Here is a 22,671-nt window from a genome sequence, read left to right on the forward strand (position 1 = left end):
AGAACTTGTCCATACATTATACTCAGGTTAAGATAATCATAACTAAGTCAATCACAAATGAAACATTTACATGTACAATCCTTGCTCTTTCAAGAGCCATAGACACATGTCTTCTAGTTGGCTTACACCTGTAATAGAGGCAAATTCCCATAACCACACTTGTATCCTGCACCAAGCCTACCATTCTTCACATTTAATGAAATGTCGCCAACTAGAACTGCACAGAAACTTCCCAGCTTTGTTCCTTCCCACAAATCTACTATAACCCACATTCTCAAGGTCCTGATGATTTACCAAGGAGTGAAAAAAAATGTGCTGCAGGAGATTCACCTTCCACATTATCACATGGACACTGCAATATGGTTGAAGAACAAATAGTTACACATAGCCACTATTAGGACTATAATAAACCAGCATCATGCATAAACACTACCCCTTCATTTTTATTTAATACAGTTCTTAACACATCCCTCTTTTGGATGGATATTTCTTGTGTTTCGAACTGCTATGTTGGCCGAAGGTGGTGCTAACAGCAGAAGCTCACCTCACTCCCCGGAGTCGAACCACCAACATTTTGGTCATCAAGTTCAGCAGCTCAGCAGTTTAACCTGCTGCGCCACCAGAAGAACCATTCCGGCAGGAAGGTAACAGAGCTCCATGCTGTTGTGTCGGACACATTAACATGGAGGTTTCTACGGACAATGCTAGCTCTTCGGCTTAGAAATGGAGATGAGCACCAACCGTCAGAGTCAGATATGGCTAGACTTAATGTCAGAGGAAAACCTTTACCTTTACCTATTCCTTGTGTAATCCTGGTCAGCAAGTACCCTTCTGGGAATCCTGCTATAGTCAATGGATCAAAAAACCCTTTGTACTACATGGTACTATAGTGCCCCATTACAACATTTTGTTACTATAGATTCTATTTCTTCCTCACCATTCTGCCCCAAACTAAACAACTGGTGAAAGAAACAGCATTTCCTTAAGGACTGATTGATTAAGAATACTTGCAACTTTTGGCAATGTTGGGTCTGGTTTAAAATATTGTGACGATATTTATATTTAAATTGTGTACTGTTGTTATATTTATTTATACTCCACTTTCTCTCTTAAAAGAGATTCACTGGTAACTTTGGTGGCAAAGATAGTGCATGTATAATGAAGTGTGGAATCAGAAAAGGAAAGAAAGACTAGAATAAATGAAATCATGAGGTAGTTATCCAAAATAAACTAGTCCATGGAAAATCAGCATTGTCTAAAGATCTGATATAAGAAATTGCCATATAAGGATCTTTAGCCATTTGTGTTAACAGCACAGAAGGTGCCATCATATGCAGTCCTGCTCCTTGTGATACTTTCTGATGGAATTTGAAGGGACTGCACCTTGAACTCTGGGCGCATGTTCTACCAAACTCTTTCACTACTCTTCAGGTAAAATAACTGATTCTGTATCTGTGGGTCAAAACATTGTGGAAAAAGAGATGAAGGACCTATTACATAGATAATTAAGACTTTTTTTTCTATGACAGATTGCATAAAAATGAACGAGTGGAGGGATATCTGAATTTGAAGCTAGGCAATTGGATCGAAATGAATAATGCCTTCTCATTGGTGACATACTTCCTTTGGAACTCCCGCCCCAGGAGGCTTCTTCATTAGGTGGCATTTTAGTGCGTAGTCAGTACATCTCTTGTTTTAGCAATATTTTTAATGGCTGGACCATTATGATAAGTTATTACAGTTGGACAGCGGTGAGCGCTATGCCATTTAAAATATTGTTTAGATAATTTTTAACTTTTTTTGGTGTTGTGCACTGTTATAGTTAAGAAAGAGTTAATTCTCGGGCATTATCTTCATGTTACTTTATGGACTTGGAACATGATAGCCTTTCAAGATTGATCATAGTAATAATACGAGTTTGCAGTTGACCATGTACAGGATTTCTTAAACTTTTTCTGCTCATGACCCCTTTTTGGCCCAATAAAATTTTAAGTGACCTCATGTATATAGTATATAAAATAAGTATAGAAACATTTACTGATAACAAACCAGCATTTGCAAGGTTTGCTAAACAGGTTTATTTTCCTTTTTATGTAGTACAGCTGAAGCATCTTCTGCAGAATCCACTGTAAACACTGCACAATGGATTTGTGTAATGGCTAAAATAGCCACTTGGTGACATTCAGGGGGAAAAAATGTGGTCCCGACATTGAGCTAAGGAGACCATAGTTGGAATTGGGAACCACAGTTTAAGAAGCAGTGATATGGTGGATACAGTGAAAGGTGCTGGCCAAGAAAACTAGAATTCAGGTTTCCTCACTGGAGCAGTCACCATCTTCCATGACCCTTCTACACTACCACATAATCTGTATTATCAAAGCAGATAATCCATATTATCTGCTTTGAACAGGATTATATAAGTCTACACTGCCATATAATCCAGTTCAAAGTAGATAACCTGAATTTTATATGGCATTGTAGTGTAAAAGAGGCCTCAGTCTGATCTGTAAAAATAAGATGAGATAGCTGGGCATGCAATTCTACACTGTGCTTCAAGCTGAAAGGGCAGGATGCAAATAAACAAATTGCAGTGGAAAATAATTCCTGTCTTTTTCTAACAGATGAATACAGCAGGCAAAAGATTCCATGAACGTATATGTGGAACATAGCAAATGGTATTTAAACCCATGAAATTAAATCAGCAACAAGTTCATTCTGTTCTCTGTGAAAGTAAAAGAAAACTACCTACATCAAAAAGAAGTATAAAATATTGAAGTGACAAGTGCAAAAGAATAAAATGCAACAGGTTATTGTTAAAAGGATAAGTATTACTTCAGGATATTATGTTTTCCGTAGCTCTTCCTTTTTCATAAGAGAAAAAATACCAGTGCAATTGAGAAATTAATGAATGAAAAAGCAGAAAGAAAGAAAGAAAGAAAGAAAGAAAGAAAGAAAGAAAGAAAGAAAGAAAGAAAGAAAGAAAGGAAGGAAGGAAAAGTGAAGAGAAGTGAAGAGAAACTCAAATCACTGCATAAGGGGAAGGGGCTGAGAATCAGCTGATTTTCTGGAAAGACATTTGTCTATGAGCCAAGCCATGGGAGTCCTTGACACTCATGGAAGAAAGTGGCCCAAGGCTATTGATTACTGCCTAAATGTCAATCAGGCAAATCCACCTTATAGTGAGAGCAGCTTTTAAATGGATTTCCTCATAATTTAATGAAAGAGGCCCATCTGGGGCTCTTTAGCTTATCGGATGCATATCCATCACGAATAATAATGGACCTAACAATCGACTCCCTAAAACTAGGAGAGTGGAAACATAAAAGATTTAAAATGTGTGATAGAGATGGACTGGGGGAATGGGAAGATCGGAAAATGATGAGAGACTCCCCTGTCATCCAGGGCAGTTTGTTTCATGCCAATTAGATTAACAGATCCTAAGAAAAGGTGCACCAAAGTGAAAAATGCTTTGATTGTTAGCCTGAAATCCTAACGCTAATTGTTTCAGAAATGCTCACTCAGCCATCTCCAGCGATAAAACAAGGATTCTTCAAAGTCACCAAGGAGTAAAGGTGGGGGTGAGGGGGCTCCTAAGAGGCAGCAGGAATAATCAGATATTGTAATCTGGAACACATCAGAGGACTTTGCAAAGAGGAGAAATCTAAAGTAAGGAGCAGCAGATATTGTTGTTTGGGGTGAACCTTACAAGCAAACTTACTAATAAACCAAACAACACCAAACCATGTTCAGAGGAAAGAAGTTTCCCTTCCTCTCCACCAGTGAAAATGGAGTGGGGAAAGAGAAGAGTGGCTTTAATTGCCTTCTTTCTTTTGGTTTGTTTTAGCTGCTCAGCCAATTCAGGACGTACTGTGGGTTTTTTTTTTTAAAAAGTTTACATTTGCTTAGTGGTTTTGAGGGTGCAGTTCAGATCACATACACATGCCGCTATATATTCACTCAGGCAGGGGATAAAGCAGGAGGTGGCGCTTTTGTTTCAAATGCCGAAGTTCATACTTTTTACTCATTAAAAGGGGCAACCAGTTCTCCCATCAAGCTCAGCAGAAGTGACAGCTGGGCTCTTTTCTAAGGCCGTCAAAAGCTCAAACTCTCATTGAGCCCAAAGGGGACATTTCACAGCAACCCGAGGAGGATGCCGGAGAGTCAGGCGTGTGAATGCCAATGAGTCAAATGGAAAGGGCAAAACCCAACAGTGAAAACTTCCTCTAGTGCAGAAATCTTGCTAAGCTGCTGGGATATTATAATTTTAATCCCCTGGGCCTCCCCATTTGGAGTGGCATAGATAAAAAGCCAAATGTTTCAGACTGGTTATATTGGGGCCCAAAGATTTTCTGATGGCTGGGCAATTTTTCTGGAGTAAACCTCCATTCTTGCAACCCCAAAATTTTTGTATTTAGTGAGATTTTAGAGATCGGAGGCCCCTTGCACACAGCTGGATAAAATCCCACATTTTCTGCTTTGAACTTCAATATATGGCAGTGTGGACTCAGATAAGCAGATATTGTGAGATTTTCTGCCTTGATATTCTGGGTTATATGGGTGTGTGGAAGGGCCAGTCCCCATCCCCTGTCTTTACAAGGTTGGTCTAAACATAATGTAGGCAGAAGAAGATCCATGAACTTGCTGGAGGAAAGGTCAGGTATAGAATAACCAAATAAATAATAGCAAAAAACTACCTACTCTGAAAGGAGCCTCTCTAGGGCTGTGCCTCTGCTGAAGCCAGGTAATTCTGCTCCCTTTCTGGCCTGGAAGTGACTAACTATTCCAAACACAGAGCAGAAAAGAAAGAGAATTATCTGCTTCCCACCTGAAAACCACACAAGACCAGGGCAGCAGATCACACAGAGACATGGTGGGTAGCCTCCTCCATGGCCTCTGAGGTCCCTTCTACACTGCCCGATATCTACTTTGAACTGGATTATATGAGGCCCCATCTACACTGCTAGACAAAATCCAGATAATAATAATAATAATTTATTTCTTATGCGCCTCTCCCTGCAGATTATCTGCTTTGAGTTGGATTATATGGCAGTGTAGACTTATATAATCAGGTTCAAAGCAGATAGAATGGGGCCTGAGGCCCCTTCCACACAGCTGTATAAAATCCCACATTATCTCCTTTGAACTGACAGTGTGGACTCAGATAACCCAGTTCAAAGCAGATATTATGAATTATCTGCCTTGATAGTCTGGGTTATATGGCTGTATGGAAGGGCTGAGTCTACACTGCCAGATAATCTTGGATAAGAAGATAATCGGATCCTGGGGCAGTGTAGATACAGCCTGAATTTACTCATAAAGAAGCTGAACTCTACTGACAGGCATAGGCTCCTACCACAAAATATCTAACAGTGGGTATATTAGTCCAAATCCCACATAAGGCAGACTGAGGACCTTTCTATACTGCCATATGATCCAGATTATCCAAGCAGGTAATCCACATCTGGATTATATGAGTCCCCTTCCACACAGGTGAATAAACTCTCACATTTTCTGCTTTGAACTGGAATATATGGCAGTGTGGACTCAGATAACCCAGTTCAAAGCAGATATGGTGGGATTTTCTGCCTTGATATTCTGGGTTATATGGCTGCGTGGAAGGGACCTGAGTCTACGCTGCCATACGATCCAGTTCAAAGCAGAGTTTCTGGGAGTTGTAGGCCAAAACACCTGGGGACCCGCAGATTGAGAACTGCTGCAATAAATGATAAATTAACATATTAAGATTAAAAGAGGGTTGGTACTAAATTCGTAAATACAGTAATTACTACATAGCATTATTGCGTATTGAACTACTTTTTCTGTCAAATTTGTTGTTAAACATGATGTTTTGGTGCTTAATTTGTAAAATCATAACCTAATTTGATGTGTAATAGGCTTTTCTTTAATCCCTTCTTATTATCCAACATATTCGCATATCCAGCGTTCTGCTGGCCGGTTTATGTTGGATAAGCGAGACTCTACTGTATTTCTGTATTACAAATCTGTTATGGGGAAGTGGTGTGTATAAGAATTTTGAAGCACCGTACAGTAGAGTCTCACTTATCCAACATAAACAGGCCGGCAGAACGTTGGATAAGCGAATATGTTGGATAATAAGGAGGCATTAAGGAAAAGCCTATTAAACATCAAATTACGTTATGATTTTACAAATTAAGCACCAAAACATCATGTTTAACAACAAATTTGACAGAAAAAGTAGTTCAATACGCAATAATGTTATATAGTAATTATTGTATTTACGAATTTAGCACGAAAATATCATGATATATTGAAAACATTGACTACAAAAATGCGTTGGATAATCCAGAACGTTGAATAAGCGAGTGTTGGATAAGTGAGACTCTACTGTAATTACTACATAGCATTACTGCGCATGGAACTACTTTTTCTGTCAAATTTGTTGTATAATATGATGTTTTGGTGCTTTATTTGTATAACGATTACCTAATTTGATGTTTAATCGGCTTTTCCTGAATCCCTTCTTATCCAACATATTCACTTATCCTGCTGGCCTGTTTATGTTGGATAAGTGAGACTCTACTGTATATGTAAAATTTACAATTATTTAAATAAAATTAATAATGATAAAAAGAACTAATTTTTTGTTTACCTCATTCCACAACAATGCTATAGTTTTCTGTCTATGACCGAGGGCCCTTCCACACAGACATGTAACCCAGAATATCAAGGTAGTTCATTCCTAGTATCTGCTTTGAGGTGAATTATCTGATTCCACACAGCCATAGAATCCAGTTTAATGTGGATTTTATACAGCTGTGTGGAAGGGGCCCTGCGCATCTGTGGCATCTCCTTATTGAGTGGGAATAACTTTGAAAGGTAGGGAAGACAAAGCCTCAGGGCAACAGAAGCAAATTCCCCTCGAATGAGAAGGAGTCCCCACCTTTCAAGGGGTTCCTAAATACCATGAGCCTGAGGTGACGAGGGAGTGGGACAGCAAGGAGCCAAAGGAAGGAAAGGCGCCTTACCTGGGATCCCGCTGCCCCCCGCGAGGCCGCGCAGGCGCAGGAAAGCGAGCGCGAGGCACAAGTGCCACGCCAAGTGAGCGCTGCTGCTGCTGCTGCTGCTCCCCATGATGCTGGAGGCGAGGATGCGGAGGAGCCGGGGAAGTTGGCGTGCTGCTCGCGCTGCTGCCGCTGCTTCTGAGATGCGGAGACGCGCTCCGGGCTGGCGAAACTGACGCGCGGGCAGCCCCCCGCTGATTGGCAGAGGGCCCCGCGGGGTGGGCGGGACCCGGGAGCAGAGTGCCAATGGCGCAAAGGGAGGGGGGCGGGGGGAGCCGATGGAGAGAGTCCTCTCCGCCTGAAAAGGGGGCGCGAGGGAAGGTGAGGGGAGCGCGCGCGGCTTGTGGGGCGCGAGGTGTGAGCCTCCCTCCACTCTCCCAGAGTCAACGCGCCCTTTTCTTTCGAAAGAATGTCAGTATTAAATACATATACATACGGATAGATACAGTTTCCTCACATTCTTCCTCAAGTTGAGTGGTGCTCAATGGCACTTCCCTCAAGGACCAAAACTCGCCCTTCTGCTCTTTCCCCTGACAAAGTTCTCCTGACAAGAAAGGAGCTTTCACCACACTCCGAGGCAAAGAGTTCCACTGGTGAACAGCTCTCATAGAATCATAGAATAATTGAGTCGGAAAAGACCACATGGGCCATCTAGTCCAACCCCCAGTCACTAAGGAAAGCACAGTCAAAGTACTCCTGACTAGAAAGGAGCTTTTAGCACAGTTCGAGGCAAAGAGTTCCACTGGTGAACAGCTCTCACAGACTCATAGTATAATTGAGTCGGAAAAGACCACATGGGCCATCTAGTCCAACGCCAGTCACTAAGGAAAGCACAGTCAAAGTACTCCTGACAAGAAAGGAGCTTTCACCACACTCCGAGGCAAAGAGTTCCACTGGTGAACAGCTCTCATAGAATCATAGAATAATTGAGTCGGAAAAGACCACATGGGCCATCTAGTCCAACCCCAGTCACTAAGGAAAGCACAGTCAAAGTACTCCTGACAAGAAAAGAGCTTTCACCACACTCCGAGGCAAAGAGTTCCACTGGTGAACAGCTCTCATAGAATCATAGAATAATTGAGTCGGAAAAGACCACATGGGCCATCTAGTCCAACCCCAGTCACTAAGGAAAGCACAGTCAAAGTACTCCTGACAAGAAAGGAGCTTTCACCACACTCCGAGGCAAAGAGTTCCACTGGTGAACAGCTCTCCTAGAATCATAGAATAATCGAGTTAGAAGAGACCACGTGGGCCATCTAGTCCAACTCCCTGCCAAGCAGGAAAAGTACAAGGTATACTAATAATATATTGAATATACATGTAATATTATAATATTATGATGTAATACAATGTAATAATAATAATAATTCACTATTATAATTGTATATTTATATTACATGCAATATTACTAATAATATTGCAATATAGTCATATAATATAATCTATTGTATGTATATATACAGTAGAGTCTCACTTATCCAACATAAACGGGCCGGCAGACCGTTGGATAAGTGAATATGTTAGATAATAAGGAGGGATTAAGGAAAAGCCTATTAAACATCAAATTAGGTTATGATTTTACAAATTAAGCACCAAAACATCATGTTATACAACAAATTTGACAGAAAAAGTAGTTCAATACTCAGTAATGTTATGTAGTAATTACTGTATTTACGAATTTAGCACCAAAATATCACAATGCATTGAAAACATTGACTACAAAAATGCGTTGGATAATCCAGAACGTTGGATAAGTGGGTGTTGAATAAGTGAGACTCTACTGTACCTAGGGTCACAGGTCTTCGTAGATGGCAACAGTATGGCAGACATACGGTCACAAATAAATGCAGCATGGTTGAAATGGCAGCAAACTACTGGCTTTCTGTGTAACTCAAAAATGCCTGAACAACTCAAGGCTACCGTGTTTCCCCGAAAATAAGACAGTGTCTTATATTAATTTTTGCTCCCAAAGATGCTCTAGGTCTTATTTTCAGGGGATGTCTTATTTTTCCATGGAAACGAATTCACATTTATTGTTGAACAAAAAAAAATTGAACATTTATTATATACTGCACAGTAGTTGTCATCACAAACCAGCATAACCAGACAAACTGTGAATCCTATCAAGAATTTCTTGTTACTACCATTATTTCCATGTACAACAATCTATGGTACCTACCAATCCTGCATGCTCTGGTGATCTGTTCACTGGGCATGCTTCCAAACAAAACCTTTGCTAGGGCTTACTTTCAGGGGAGGCCTTATATTTGCCAATTCAGCAAAACTTCTACTAGGTCTTATTTTCTGGGGATGTCTTATTTTAGGGGAAACAGGGTAAGATCTACACTACAGTTATTTGCCCAATAGCCCTCTACAGAGTGTTGGCCAGCAACAAAGAAACACAAACAAGCCTTTAACACAATGGAAATGAAAATGCTAAGATGAACACTTGGCTTGACACTTCCTGACCATGTGCCAATTGATGACATCTATCAAAGATTAGGAATAAAAGTAATAATCAGCAAGAAAATGCAGGAAGCAAGACTATGGTGGTATGATCATGTCATGAGAGGAGAACCAACATCAATAGTACAAAAAGCACTGTATTTGGAGATTGCAGGATGGCAACCATGTGGATGACCAAAGAAAAGATGGATGGACACCATCACGAAGACATGCATGCTGCCAACCTGAGACCCGAGGATGCCCAAAACAAAGTCCTGTGAAAATGACAGTCACAATGCTAACCACTCCACTGGGAAAATAGTTTAGGAAGAAGAAGAAGAAGAAAAAGAAGAAGAAGAAGAAGAAGAAGAAGTGTAGAAGAGGCTATAGGCTGCACTCCCCAAAGTACCATAGACTCCTTCCACACTACCATATAAAATCCATGTTTTCTACTTTGGACTGGATTATATGCCGGTGGCACAATGGATTAAATCCTTGTGCTGACAGGACTGCTGACTTAAAGGTTGGCTTGCTGACCTGAAGGCTGCCGGTTCGAATTCAGGGAGAGTGCAGATGAGCTCCCTCTATCAGCTCCATCTCCATGCAGGGACATGAGAGAAGCCTCCCACAAGGATGGTAAAAACATTAGAACATCTGGGCGTCCCCTGGGCAATGTCCTTGCACAGGGCCAATTCTATCACACCAGAAGCAACTTGCAGTTTCTCAAGTCACCCCTGACATGAAAAAAATCCAGTTCAAAGAAGATAATCTGGATTATATGACAGTCTAGAAGGGGCCATAAGCATTACTGAAGGACAATGGACACAATGTGTGCTTTTTCACTTTCCCCACATTTTCCCATGTTTTGTTTTAGCCATGGAGGCTTTTCCTTGGCAAGGAAATCACTTGTCGGTGGGTCTTAGGCTGGGTCTACACTGTCCTATATCCCAGGATCTGATCCCAGATTATCTGCTTTGGATTGGATTATATGAGTCTAGACTGACTGATAATCTGGGATAGGAAGATAATCTGTGATCAGATCCTGTGATGTAGGACAGTGTAGATACAGCCCTAGATAACCGAATGGTGGAATGGGGAGATGAGTGATGAGTGTCTTTGTTCAGGGGAGAGAAAATGCCATATTATTCCAAACTCTGGCTAAGCACTTCTGAACTTTTTACCCAAATGTGTACTCCGCATCCAGATAAACCACAAAAACTATTCCCCTTATCAGTTTTTTTCAGCAGACTTTTCAGACTAGAGAGTTTTGCCAAGAACACTATGTAGCAAAATTTGAAAACATTTCTGTTCCTGTTTTGAAAGTGTTATTTCCTGTGAGGTGCTTACTTTGAAAGTCATCTATACTCCAGAAACATTGTTTTTGTGGCTACCACAAACTATATTGAATTGGTTGAGACTCTAGGACAGGGGTCCCCAAACTAAGGCCTGGGGGCCGGATGTGGTCCTCCAAGGTCATTTACCTGGCCCCTGCCCTCAGTTTTATAATATAATATTTTTATATCAGTTTTAATAATATAATATATTGTATATACATATAATATTGATAATAATATTGTGTTATACAATATAATACTAATAGTAATACCATATAATAATATTAATTGTATGTTATATATTACATATTATATAATAGTATAATGGTATAGTTCAAATACAGTAATATATAATGCTAATATTGTGTTATGCTAATAATATATTATATTGTATGTACATACAGCTGCTCTGAGTCCCCTTTGGGGTGAGAAGGGTGGGATATAAATGTAGTAAATAAATGCAGTAAATAAATAATTAATTTTAGACTTAGGCTCAGCCAAAGTTTGACATGACTTGAAGGCACACAACAACAACAACAACAACAACAACAACAATCCTAATTAACTTGACTATCTCATTGGCCAGTAGCAGGCCCACACTTTCCATTGAAATCCTAATAGGTTTATGTTGGTTAAAATTGTTTTCATTTTTAAATATTATATTGTTCTTTCGTTGTTGTTGTTGTTGCACTACAAATAAGACATGTGCAGTATGCATAGGAATTTTTTTTTCTTTTCAAATGATAACTTGGCCCCTCAACAGTTTGAAGGATTGTGGACCGGCCCTCTGCTTAAAAAGTTTGGGGACCCCTGCTCTAGAAGATATTCATTGAAAAACTCTAGCAAAATGTGGTGCAGGACGTCTGACAAAAGAAAAGTTTTGATAAACGTTTTCCATGTTTTTATGATAGAATCAATTGGGAACTGACATTTATAACCCAGGAACAAAATTTGTGTCTCATAGTGTAATAGGAGTCTACGTCGACCCTGTAATGCATTAAATGGCAGTGTAGATGGGGTCTTAGATAACCAAATGGAATGGGGAGATGAGAGACAATTGCCTTTGTTCAGGGTGGAGAAAATGCCACATTGTCCTGAGCTTTGGACAAGCAGTGCTGAACTTCAGATATTTTTCAAAGGTTTACTCAGACAGTGTTGCATTCTAGATAAACCATGAAAACTGTTCCCCTTGTCAGTTTTTCAGCAGACTTTTCAGACTACACAGCTTGGCCAAGAACACGATTTTGTTCCTATATTATTAACGTCATTTCCTGATTGGTTCAATCATAAAAACATGGGGAAAGTTTATTAAACTGAAAAATCTTTCCTTTTGTGGGACATCCTGCAGCACATTTTGCTATAGTTTTCCAATGAATATCTCATAAGAGTCTCAACCAATTCAACATAGTTTGTGGCAGCCACAAAAATGAAGTTTCTGGAGTATAACAACTACTTTCAAAGTCAGTGCCACACAATTAAACAGGAAATTATACTTTGAAACCAGGAACAGAATATGTTTCAAATTTTGTTACAAAGTGTAATAGCGTAATTTTTTTTTCGTGTCAGGAGCAACCGGAGTTAAGCAACTGGAGTGAGAGAATTGGCCATCTGCAAGGACGTTGCCCAGGGGACGCCAGGATGTTTTGATGTTTTACCATCCTTGTGGGAGGCTTCTCTCATGTCCCCGCATGGAGCTGGAGCTGATAGAGGGAGCTCATCCACGCTCTCCTCGGGTGGGATTCGAACCTGGCAGCTTTCAGGTCAGCAACGCAGCCTTCAAGTCATGAGGCTTTTTTCCCCTAGGCCATTCATAGCGTAATGAAACAAAATTAGCCTCATTAACCCAATTTATCTTTATTGTGAGAAGGGGCCTCAGAAGAAAATAATGTTTATCGTGATTCAAAGTTTCTTGCATGAAGGGCAATAAAAGAGCTGGAGATAACTTCTCATAGGCTATCACTTGTCTTCCAAGTGTAGGGTCTTACGGTGGGTCTGTAGGTGACTGTAGAGACCTATTCTTGATCTGCATGTTTTTTCTGCAGTGGTTTCCATTGGTTTCCAAATGGAAGACAGCCTTGACAATGATTGGCTTGATGTGCCTTCCTCTTGACACGTTTCTTCCTTTCACCCTCCATTTGTGCCTCTTTGAATTCCACAGCAATAGCACTCGAGGGCCAGGGCTTCCCCATTCTTGGTGTTTATTCCACATTTTGTTAGGTTATCTTTAAGCCCATCTTTCAATCTCTTTTCCATTCACCAACATTTTGTTTTCTGTTCTTGAGTTGAGAGTAGAGTAACTGCTTTGGAAGACGATGATTGTATTCAGACAGCACGGCCAGTCCAATGAAGTTGATCACTCAGAAACTCATTTATTGTCTTTAAGTCCTTTTGCCTCCTTTTGCCAATAGCACTCTCTCTGCATTTTGTTTCCTCCACACTTGGCTGCCTCTGCTGCCACCTTGGTTCTCAGGTGTGGCAGGCCTCCTCTCCTGGGCTTTCCTCATATGTTTCTTGTATTCCCTCTCTTCCTTGGGGATGGAGCGCTCTGACTTTTCCAAGCTCCAGGGCCCTGTTCTCCCCCTCTCAAGGGTTTCGGTGACTGCCTGATTTGCAAAGAAATGGCTCCTCTGGAGCCGAAGGCAGGCGGCTTTGAAGCCCCACAGTCCAGCAAACCCCACAGCAGGTCTCCTTGACAACCAGAAAGAGGGAGACCTCCTCCTCCTTCCCAGGCACAGACTAAAAGGAAACTTTTTGAATGTGTCTCTCCCCCTCCGTACTTTCCCTTCAGCCTCATCTAACCCTTAGTCCTGCCTTTTCCACTTGCTTCAGGTCATTACCATTAATACCAGCCACTGGATTTCCATAACGTTTGAACAGCTAAAAGGACCACCTCCACCACTCCCACTAAGCCCTTGGGCATTTTAATTTCCTGCAATGTCAAGTGACAGGGTTCTTGCTGGGTTGAGCAAGGGAAGATTGCAATGCCTGGTACCTCCAACTATTATTATTATGTTTATTATGTTTATGTATACTCCACTATTTCTCTCCACAAGGCGACTCAAAGCAGCTTACATGTTTTTAAAAACACTACCTGTGGTTTTATTCAGACATGTTGGTTTCGAAAGAAAGGGGAGACAATTCAAATGGTTGTTGTCTTTCTTGCAGTGTAAGAGGTGACAGTAATGTCCCCATTGAGTTGGTCCTAACACTTCTGGATCTCATCCTGGCTTTTATATGAATGATATTTCCTTAATTACCTAAAAAAATCCTTTTAAAGACTTTCCTAAATTCACTTTTGTAGATAATATTCTCGGAGAGGGAAATGAATGTGCACTGTCAAGCTTTCACATTCATAAAACGTTTTAAGTTCACATTTTAAAAAGTATTTACCTGCCTTTAATTAAGAAGTGTGGGGGTCATTTTTTCCCACTGACTATGCTCTGTAGTGCTGTAAGTAGTCCCCTTGGGGACTACTTCAGGGAGACAGGGCGGGTTATAAATAAAGCATTATTGTTGTTGTTGTTGTTGTTGTTGTTGTTGTGGTTGCTGCTGTTGTTGTTGTTATTATTATTTGGGTGAAACAATCTGAAAGGAGAAACAATGAGAAGAGAAATTAGATATACACTAAATTCATTTAAAGTCTACTCCAAACAAATAATGCACAACAGATTATTAGCACAATATATTTCAAATAAATGTTCTTTTTGTTATTACTTCAATAATAACAAAAAATAACAGACAGAGTTTCCCTCAAGTCTGTAATATATGACTTGGATGGAATGAAATGCCCCTCCTCTTATGTCTATTTCCATTACCTTGGATAGTGTTGAGACCTTTTTCTCAAATGATTGTGCGCCTCCTTTAAATTTTATTTATTTCTTCATGCTTTTTTTTTTTGCTTTTTAAAAAAAGTTTTAAGTTTATTACTGAGATGCTTCTCTGTAAATAACTGGTAGCTACACATTTGTATAAATCCCAAAGGAAGGTAACCTGGAACCTTAGAGCTCCATCTAGTGAATGTTAATGAATGTCAAGCAGAATTTTTATGCTTTGAAAATAAGAGTACACATCTGCTTTCCCCCCCAGGGACCTGTTGCATAGATCTTAGGTTTTTAGTGCTTTGGTGCACAATCCTAGAAAGGCTAGAAGCCCCCCTTTATGTCCTATCATTGGCAGATAACAACATTTCTTCAAAGAGGATTTTTTTTTAAAAAAAAAGAAATTGAATGCCTCTAGGGAAAGAGGAGCCCCTGGTGGCATAGCTGATTAAACCGATGAGCTGCTGAACTTGCTGACTGAAAGGTCGGTGTTTCAAATTCAGGAAGCTGGGTGAGCTCCCTATCTTAGCCCCAGCTTCTGCCAACCTAGCACTTTGAAAACATGCTAATGCGAGTAGATCAATAGGTACCACTCCGGCGCTCCATGCAGTCATGCCAGCCACATGACCTTGGAGGTGTCTACAAAAAACGCCGGTTTAGAAATGGAGATGAGCACCAACCGCCAGCGTTGGACTTAATGTCAGAGGAAAATATTTACTTTTACCTTTACTTAGGGAAAGAACTGTAAGAGCTGAACTGTCTCAAACTGTTTACATTTTTAGATATCTTTTATTATGGTTAATAGTTTCATTTGGCTTATCTGTTGACCTTTTCTACATTTTTAATTGTAATCTTTTCTATCATTAGGCTGCCTTGAATCCCTGGCCCTTTCTACACTGCCCTATATCCTAGGATCTGATCCCATATTCCTTAGTGTCCTGGGTTTTGTTTTGTTTTTAATTTTTCTCTGTCTCTCCTTGCCCTTTGCCACTCTTGTGATGTTCCTTATGCCAGCTTCTCTTCTGTAATTCTCATTTCTCATGGTCTGCAACATCAACTCACCATTTACAGGGACTAGTCTTTCTTGAAAAGTACTATCACAATTGAAGTGCAGCAGGCCTTTCTACTTATAGTTCCCTGATTGAGTAAGCCAATTCAAGACCTGTTTAGTAGAGTATTGGATCATAAATGCATGGTGGCATGGTGAATCTGCTCTGATTTTTAATCTAAACTTTAAACCTGGAAAGTCTCTTTGTAATTGTGTTCTCGAAGGCTTTCATGGCCAGAATCACAAAGTTGTTGTTTGTTTTCTGGGCTGTATGGCCATGTTCCTGAAGCATTCTTCTGGAACATGGCCATACAGCCTGGAAAACACACAACAACTCTTTGTAATTCAGCCTAAAACCCCCTAACATGAGAGCTGCTTCTCATCATCCACTTGAAATTGAAACAGACTCCATTTAAGTATACAAGTCTACTGCTATTAAGCATAATATCACATTCACTGTGCAGCCAATGAGATGTCAGAGGCATCCTTGGCAGTTCTCTCCAGGTCCGCAATGGAGAGGAAGTGGACGGAGGGCAGGTGTTGGGTGTCTTCGTAAGGAATGATGGAAGTGTCATTGGCAACGGTGATCCCGTAGTCATTCTTCATGATTGTGTACTACTTGTTGGCAACCTTCAGGTGCCTCTTGGAGAAGTAGTAGACCTGGTTCATCTCAATGAGAGGAAAGAATTTGTTCACTTAGTCATTGAAGGCCATGGCTCGCATCTCACCGCTCTAGTCAACCATCTCTATGGAGAAGAGCTTCCCTTCTACACAGGAGTTGCTCCATGTCCGGACCTGGCCCTTCTGCATCACACGGGTACAGATGGTGACTTGGACTGGTAGGGGTTCAAGCTGGCAATGGGCACCACTTTGACCTGGGAGCCTTCCGGTGTGCTCAGGAACTGGGGTCCAGGCCCTTTTCTGGGCATCTTGGTGGGAGGAGGGCCCCAGTTCTCCTCCTCCACCGCTGCCACTGCTGCCCCTGCCCTTTCCACATACTGCACCTGATTCCCAATTTTAGGGGCCAAGGCATCCCCGGGTCTGAGCACCATTATATCAATCACAATCACCACTTTCCTCCCATCTTTCAAGGAGTCATTGTCAAGGTGTTGATGATGAAACGGTTAATTTAGCAAGCAGCATTGATAGCCAGGCTCTGGTCGTCCACCATGGAGTTCAGTTGTGTTGCCAGCATGAAGGACGAAAGCGTGTTCTCTCCATTGCTCATCAGCATCTGACGACGTGGAAGGCCATTTCCGGTAGAGCTGGAGTGGATATTAATGATCTGGAGGATGGCCTTTACAACATTTTCTCCTTGCATGATGCTCAAGATGGCCCCTTTGCTCAGGCACAGCACCATCTTGACTCTCCTTGGTGCCAGAGGCACAGGGACTCTTGATAGATTAATGTGCATGTTTGACCTGATGGAAAGGAAGAATTTGCCCTGAAATCTACTATTATGAGTTTCTTGTGCCAATCCTAATCCATGCTGACTTCAGTTTAATTATTTTTGAAGAAAAATTCTAATTGGCTGTTTTTTTAAAAAGGTAATCATTTGAATCTACTTTGGCAATTTGGGCTTTTCTCCATGTTACATTCTATATGCTACTGACATAGAAAACTATTCTCAGATCATCTGTCATCTGGTTGTGTCTTGCTTTTGACACATCCATTTATTTGGAGCCTAGTGTATGGGTTATGGTTTGGCAACTTCGTCCGACTGGTTGGACCATGGCTGAGGGAGTAATGCCATAAGCCTAACATAATGGAGGCTTGTCAAAGCTATTTCTTTCCAAGGGAACACCTTCTTCAGCATAAACAATTTGTTCCCCAGACTAGTATCCAATAGATCTTATTATGTCTCTTCCCTTGGAATGAGGGGAGACAATGTGACATGTTATGTCTTTTAAAGCCAAGCACTGTAACTATGGGAAAATAATATTTATTCAGAAATATTTAGATTTCACTGCCACCCTATCTCTGCCTTCTGAAAAGGAAATAGTGTGTGTGACGTACTAACAAAAAATAGGTCTTAGGGCTAATAAGTACCGGGCAACAGAAATTAAAATAATCCTAAATATTATGGCATATTTATATGTTAGAGCATAATCAGCATATAATGTATATGTGGCACAATCTAAACATGTATCATAATTGTATATTTAGACAAACAGTTAGACATCAGAAATAAGGGTTCGCCAGTCTTTCATCTAGTTCAGAGATAAATAAATTGCATCAAAACCAGAAGTGAACAGTTAGGGTTCTGGCTGCTTCATTTTTTTATTTTTATTTTCTACCATGTACTCCCTGTGACCATTCATAGGAATAGAAAATTGGACCCTGGACCTGCTACAGTAGTCCAGCCTGTATCTTCTAAATGAACTGCATTTTTACTAGAACTTAACTTTCAAGCTGTCCAGTAAATATGTTTCTCATTATCTGATACCTGATTACTTATTAGGGAAGGATAGGTATTGAACATGGAACTGGATGCATGCACAACACATACTCTATTGCTGGCCTGTGACCCAGTTGTAAACATTGAAAGCTCCTCACAATTGCAAAGCTAAATCCACAAGGAGCAACCACACTTTTCCATAAGAATCATTTCCTCATATTACATCATATGAACCAGAACTAGTATGGAACTATGAAAATGAAGGAGCAGGTAATGCTGAAAGGCTGGGGCAGCCATACTTTCAGTCACTGAAATCATTGGCAGGTGTCAATCATTATTTCTCAGATATCACCATACAATATATGTCACTGCATGTCATTTATTCCTATTGGAAATATGGCACACCGTGTATATTAAATGCTATTGCAGTGGGAAAAATTCTCTTGTAGTTCAGTCCCAGACTTGTCTAATAGTCATAATTAGAGTAGCAGTAACAGCATATTTCTATCTTGTCCTATATCAAAAGATCTCAGAGCAAGGTGCAGGAAGAATCAATAGAAACAAGTCACAACAATCCAAAACAATAAAAATAATTTAAAAAGCTAAAAGAATCTCAAACATATTAACCAGCTTTAAACAGGTCCCCCCCCCCCCGCCCCCGTTAAAATAACATGCATAAGCATTTTGAAGTAAATTGTTTAGGACCAAAGCCTAAAAGTTTTAACTTGGCCACAAAATGAACCTAGTATTGATCCCAGTGGATTTCCAAGAAGACCCTTTCCTACATCTTTCCATCTGTATTGACTTCAGTAGTAGGATCCACCCACACAGACAACAGACCTCAATCCTCAGTCAGATATAAAAAGAGGTGTTCCTTAAAGGATTGAGGTTCTAATTCAGTCCAGAATTGTTGTGACAGATTAGCCCAGGCTTCATATGGTTCCAACAAGATAATTCTATATATATTTATTTTATTGTTGGATTAAAAATTGTCCCAGTTCTTCTCATTGCTGTTTGTAGTGTCAAGAGTTAGTGCCATTGAAGGAGAAATTATTTCCAGATTGTAAAAAAGAGTGCCAAGCTGCTGAGGGCATCTCAAGTCATCCGAAATGGCAACAAAGCTTAAGGACCAAAAAAATAAAAATAAAATAACCTACAGTCATCTCAAAAGTAAAGGTACTACATAAACTAGTGGTTCTCAACCTGTCGATTCCCAGGTGTTTTGGCCTACAATTTCCAGAAATCCCAGCCAGTTTACCTTTGTTCAATGGTCATGCTTTTATTCTGTGAAGCTGTGTTGTAAAGTTTGATATATTAATTTGTTGTGATTGTTATGTATTTTATATCATTGTAATTTATATTGTGTATTTTATATTGTTGTATTTTATTGCATGTTGTTGGGCTTGGTCCCCGTGTGAGCCGCCCTGAGTCCCCTTGGGGAGATGGGGCGGGATATAAAAATCAAGTTATTATTATTTATTATTATTACCATTTGTTAGGATTTATGGGAAATGAAGGCCAAAACATCTGGGGACCTACAGGTTGAGAACCACTGACATAAACAAAACTTTCTGAAAGTGATTGTTATTCCCCACCACCACCACCACATTTCACTAGAATGAATTGTTCCACAAAATTTCAGTGAAGATATTCCATTCTGCTTCATGTTGTCTGCAGAAGGTAGAAATACAGCACATTTCTTCAGTGGTCCTTGCAATATTTAAGGTTAGCTTCTCTATATATTGATTTCATAATTGTACTAGTCTATTTTCAAAGCTATATTTTCATATTTAATTTAAGTGTTTCTGGACATTTCTATTGTATCGATGTTAGTAGTTTTCAGCTTCCACAATTTTGTGGGTTCGGGGTCCCAGCGTGCCTAGGCTCCCAAGGTTGAATGAGGACATGAACTGGTTGAAGGCGAAGTGGTCAAAGTGGATGTCAGGAGAGTCTGCACTCCCAAATTTGACATATCCAGAATGGTTACATACAGAAGCATTTATAGGAGTGCGACAATGGACTTTTCTACTCCAAGTACTGATTGGTGCAGGCTAAGGCTGGCTAGTATCCATGCGCTGATTGACTGAAGTGCACTGTCTGTCGCTGATTAGTCTCCAGGTCCAGCAGGAACTTAATAAATTATTATTGGTGTGTATACATGCTTGTGCAACTTTTAGATTTAGGCTAGAGGTCATCTGCTGAAGTTAGTTGAACTGGGTTTCTGGAGGGAAAGTCACCCATAGACTATCACTGGGACCTGCCTCACTCCTGGGGTCACAGGTATTGGAATCTTTTTTGGGTTCCTGAGTTTTGATAGCATCAACAATGATTTTCAGCATCAACATGAGTCTTTGTAATCGCAAAATACTTCATAATCTTGCAACAGTAGGAATGAATGGGCTCTTCTACTTTCTCAGCAGAGATGGATGTAATTTTACTAACATAAAAAGTTTTTCTGCATGTTTATTTAATGATTATATGGCTGTTGTGAAGTCAGGATCATGTGTTCTCCTTTCTGTCCAATTAGAATAGCTATGATACTTGTTACAATTGCATTCTAGCCATCATCCTGTCTGTTCCACAGCTCATAACTCCTTGGTCCTAAGAATTCAAGAGAAGTTGCTTCCACAAAGGGCTGAGAACCCTTTAGTGCTTGCCCTTCAGCAAATATCAGAGGCATCAGTCTTAAATGAATTAATATCTGTCATATATACAGTATGGTAAATAATTATTTAGAAGACTAATTTATTTCTGAAGTAAGAACAGATCCTTACCACTTCCATTCACCTTAGCTTACTTCCATTCACCTTACAAAGAAATTCAATTTTTTTTGCAAATTTAGCTATTTAGTTTTTGACTGCTTCTGATATCAGATATAACATTTTGATTAGGAGGCAAAAGAGCTCCCAGAGTCCAGTGATTACAGGTTTACTCTGCAGTCTAAATGTAAAATAATTCAAAGTGCTCAAATTCACAATGCTGAATTCAATTGTTCAAAATGAAGTTCATAGGAGCAATGGCGGATTCTACACAGCCACAAATTGTGGGGTGGAACCAGCATGCAAAATGCTCGTTTTGCTTCACATTGTGGACTGCGAAGGGGCCATAGTGATGCAATGGATTAAATCCTTGTGCTTCTGAACTGCTGACCTGAAGGTTGGTGGTTCAAATCCATGGGACAGAATGAACTCCCACTGTTAGCCCTAGCTCCTGCCAAACTAGCAGTTTGAAAACATGCAAATGTGAATAGATAAATAGGTACTGCCTCAGTGGGAAAGGCATAATGACATGACCAGGAGGTGACAAAATTCCTCAGCTTGGAAATGGAGATGAGTACCTCCCCCAGAGCTAGAGATGAGCACCGCTTCCAAAGCCGGAAATGAAAGGAGAAGCCTTTGCCTTTGTGTATGTGTATCTCATTGTATTATAGCAAGGCATTGAATATTTGCCTGTATTTGTTTATACTGTAATCTGCTCTGAGTCCTCATGGGGAGAAGGGCGGAATATAAATAAAGTATTATTATTATTGTATTACTGATGAGTGGTGGAAGTGGTGGAAGTTGACCCCATCTTCCAAGCTGTGGAAGATGGGGTCAACTTCCTGAATTATCAGAACCAACTTCCTATTTTACCAAAGAGTTAAAGGTTGTAAAACAGTCGGTATAATGTTTTACAACCTTTAACTCTTTGCCATTTTTTCTTTGTCATTGTGATGCGACACAAGCGAGAGCAAACACATAAGCAAACACATATGCCTATAAAACCCTATTATAGATAAAGGAATACTTGCTATTAACTTCATCCAATTCTAAGAAGGTACTTTATGTTAAATTTAGAAGCAGAATTCAAGATATTCGATTGTGTGTCTTAAACTGAATTCATATCATGAGACCTAGACTAAATTTATATCTTTTTTAAAAAACTGAGCCAGTTCTCTCACTTCCCAAACTTAGTTGTTTTGGCATTGTTCAAAATGTACTTTTATTATCAAGGTACAGCAGCTACTACTTAGGGCCATATTATAACCTTTACAAAGGAAGGTCTTGAAATTCAAACCTGATATTGCTTAAAACACCATGTTCTTTGTTCTATGTAAAATCTTTGTATAGATTTTTTCACACAATGGTAGACTTCTGGTGATTTCAAAATATAAAATCAACGGTATGCTCTCAAAAATTCTTTAGCTGAAAAATAACACTAATACAGCTGTTTCCAAAAATATCAGTTGTTTCACAAAGGAAGACATTACAGTTTGTTCTAGCTGTACTGAAACTGAGCCAACTGACGTCTTGTTGCCAACATTATAGTAATCAAAATGATAGTATTATTTTAGCTTCTAAAGCCAAGAAACAATGTGCTACAAATTAGAACTGAACACTAAATAAAAGAAAGATAAGCAACATGAGAGAAGATGAAGGCTAATAAAAACAGAGAGGTTTACATTTTTCTCATGATTTCAGGCCTGGTTTAGGATTGGAACTTTATTTCAATTCTTTCTGCTCACTATTTGAAACAATTTTTAAAAGATCATACAGAAATATTATTGATATGGTGTCTAGATCACAGTTGTGAAAAAAATAATTGT

General features: G+C 39.9%; 1 protein-coding gene across 4 annotated transcripts in view; it reads right to left on the bottom strand.

Annotated features, from left to right (window-relative positions):
- scube1 (signal peptide, CUB domain and EGF like domain containing 1) overlaps nt 1-7,219 on the bottom strand; it is a 276,508-nt gene extending 269,289 nt beyond the window's left edge. For all 4 annotated transcript variants that reach the window (XM_062981871.1, XM_062981870.1, XM_062981869.1 and 1 more), the window contains exon 1: nt 7,008-7,219. In XM_062981871.1, coding sequence (XP_062837941.1) covers nt 7,008-7,113 — 106 coding nt within the window. In that variant the 5' untranslated portion in view covers nt 7,114-7,219. The remainder of the gene's footprint in view (nt 1-7,007) is intronic.
- Between the last annotated feature and the right edge of the window lie 15,452 nt (nt 7,220-22,671).

This window comes from Anolis carolinensis, chromosome 5, assembly GCF_035594765.1.
Source record: "Anolis carolinensis isolate JA03-04 chromosome 5, rAnoCar3.1.pri, whole genome shotgun sequence".
In the NCBI taxonomy this organism is placed as follows: Eukaryota; Metazoa; Chordata; class Lepidosauria; order Squamata; family Dactyloidae; genus Anolis; species Anolis carolinensis.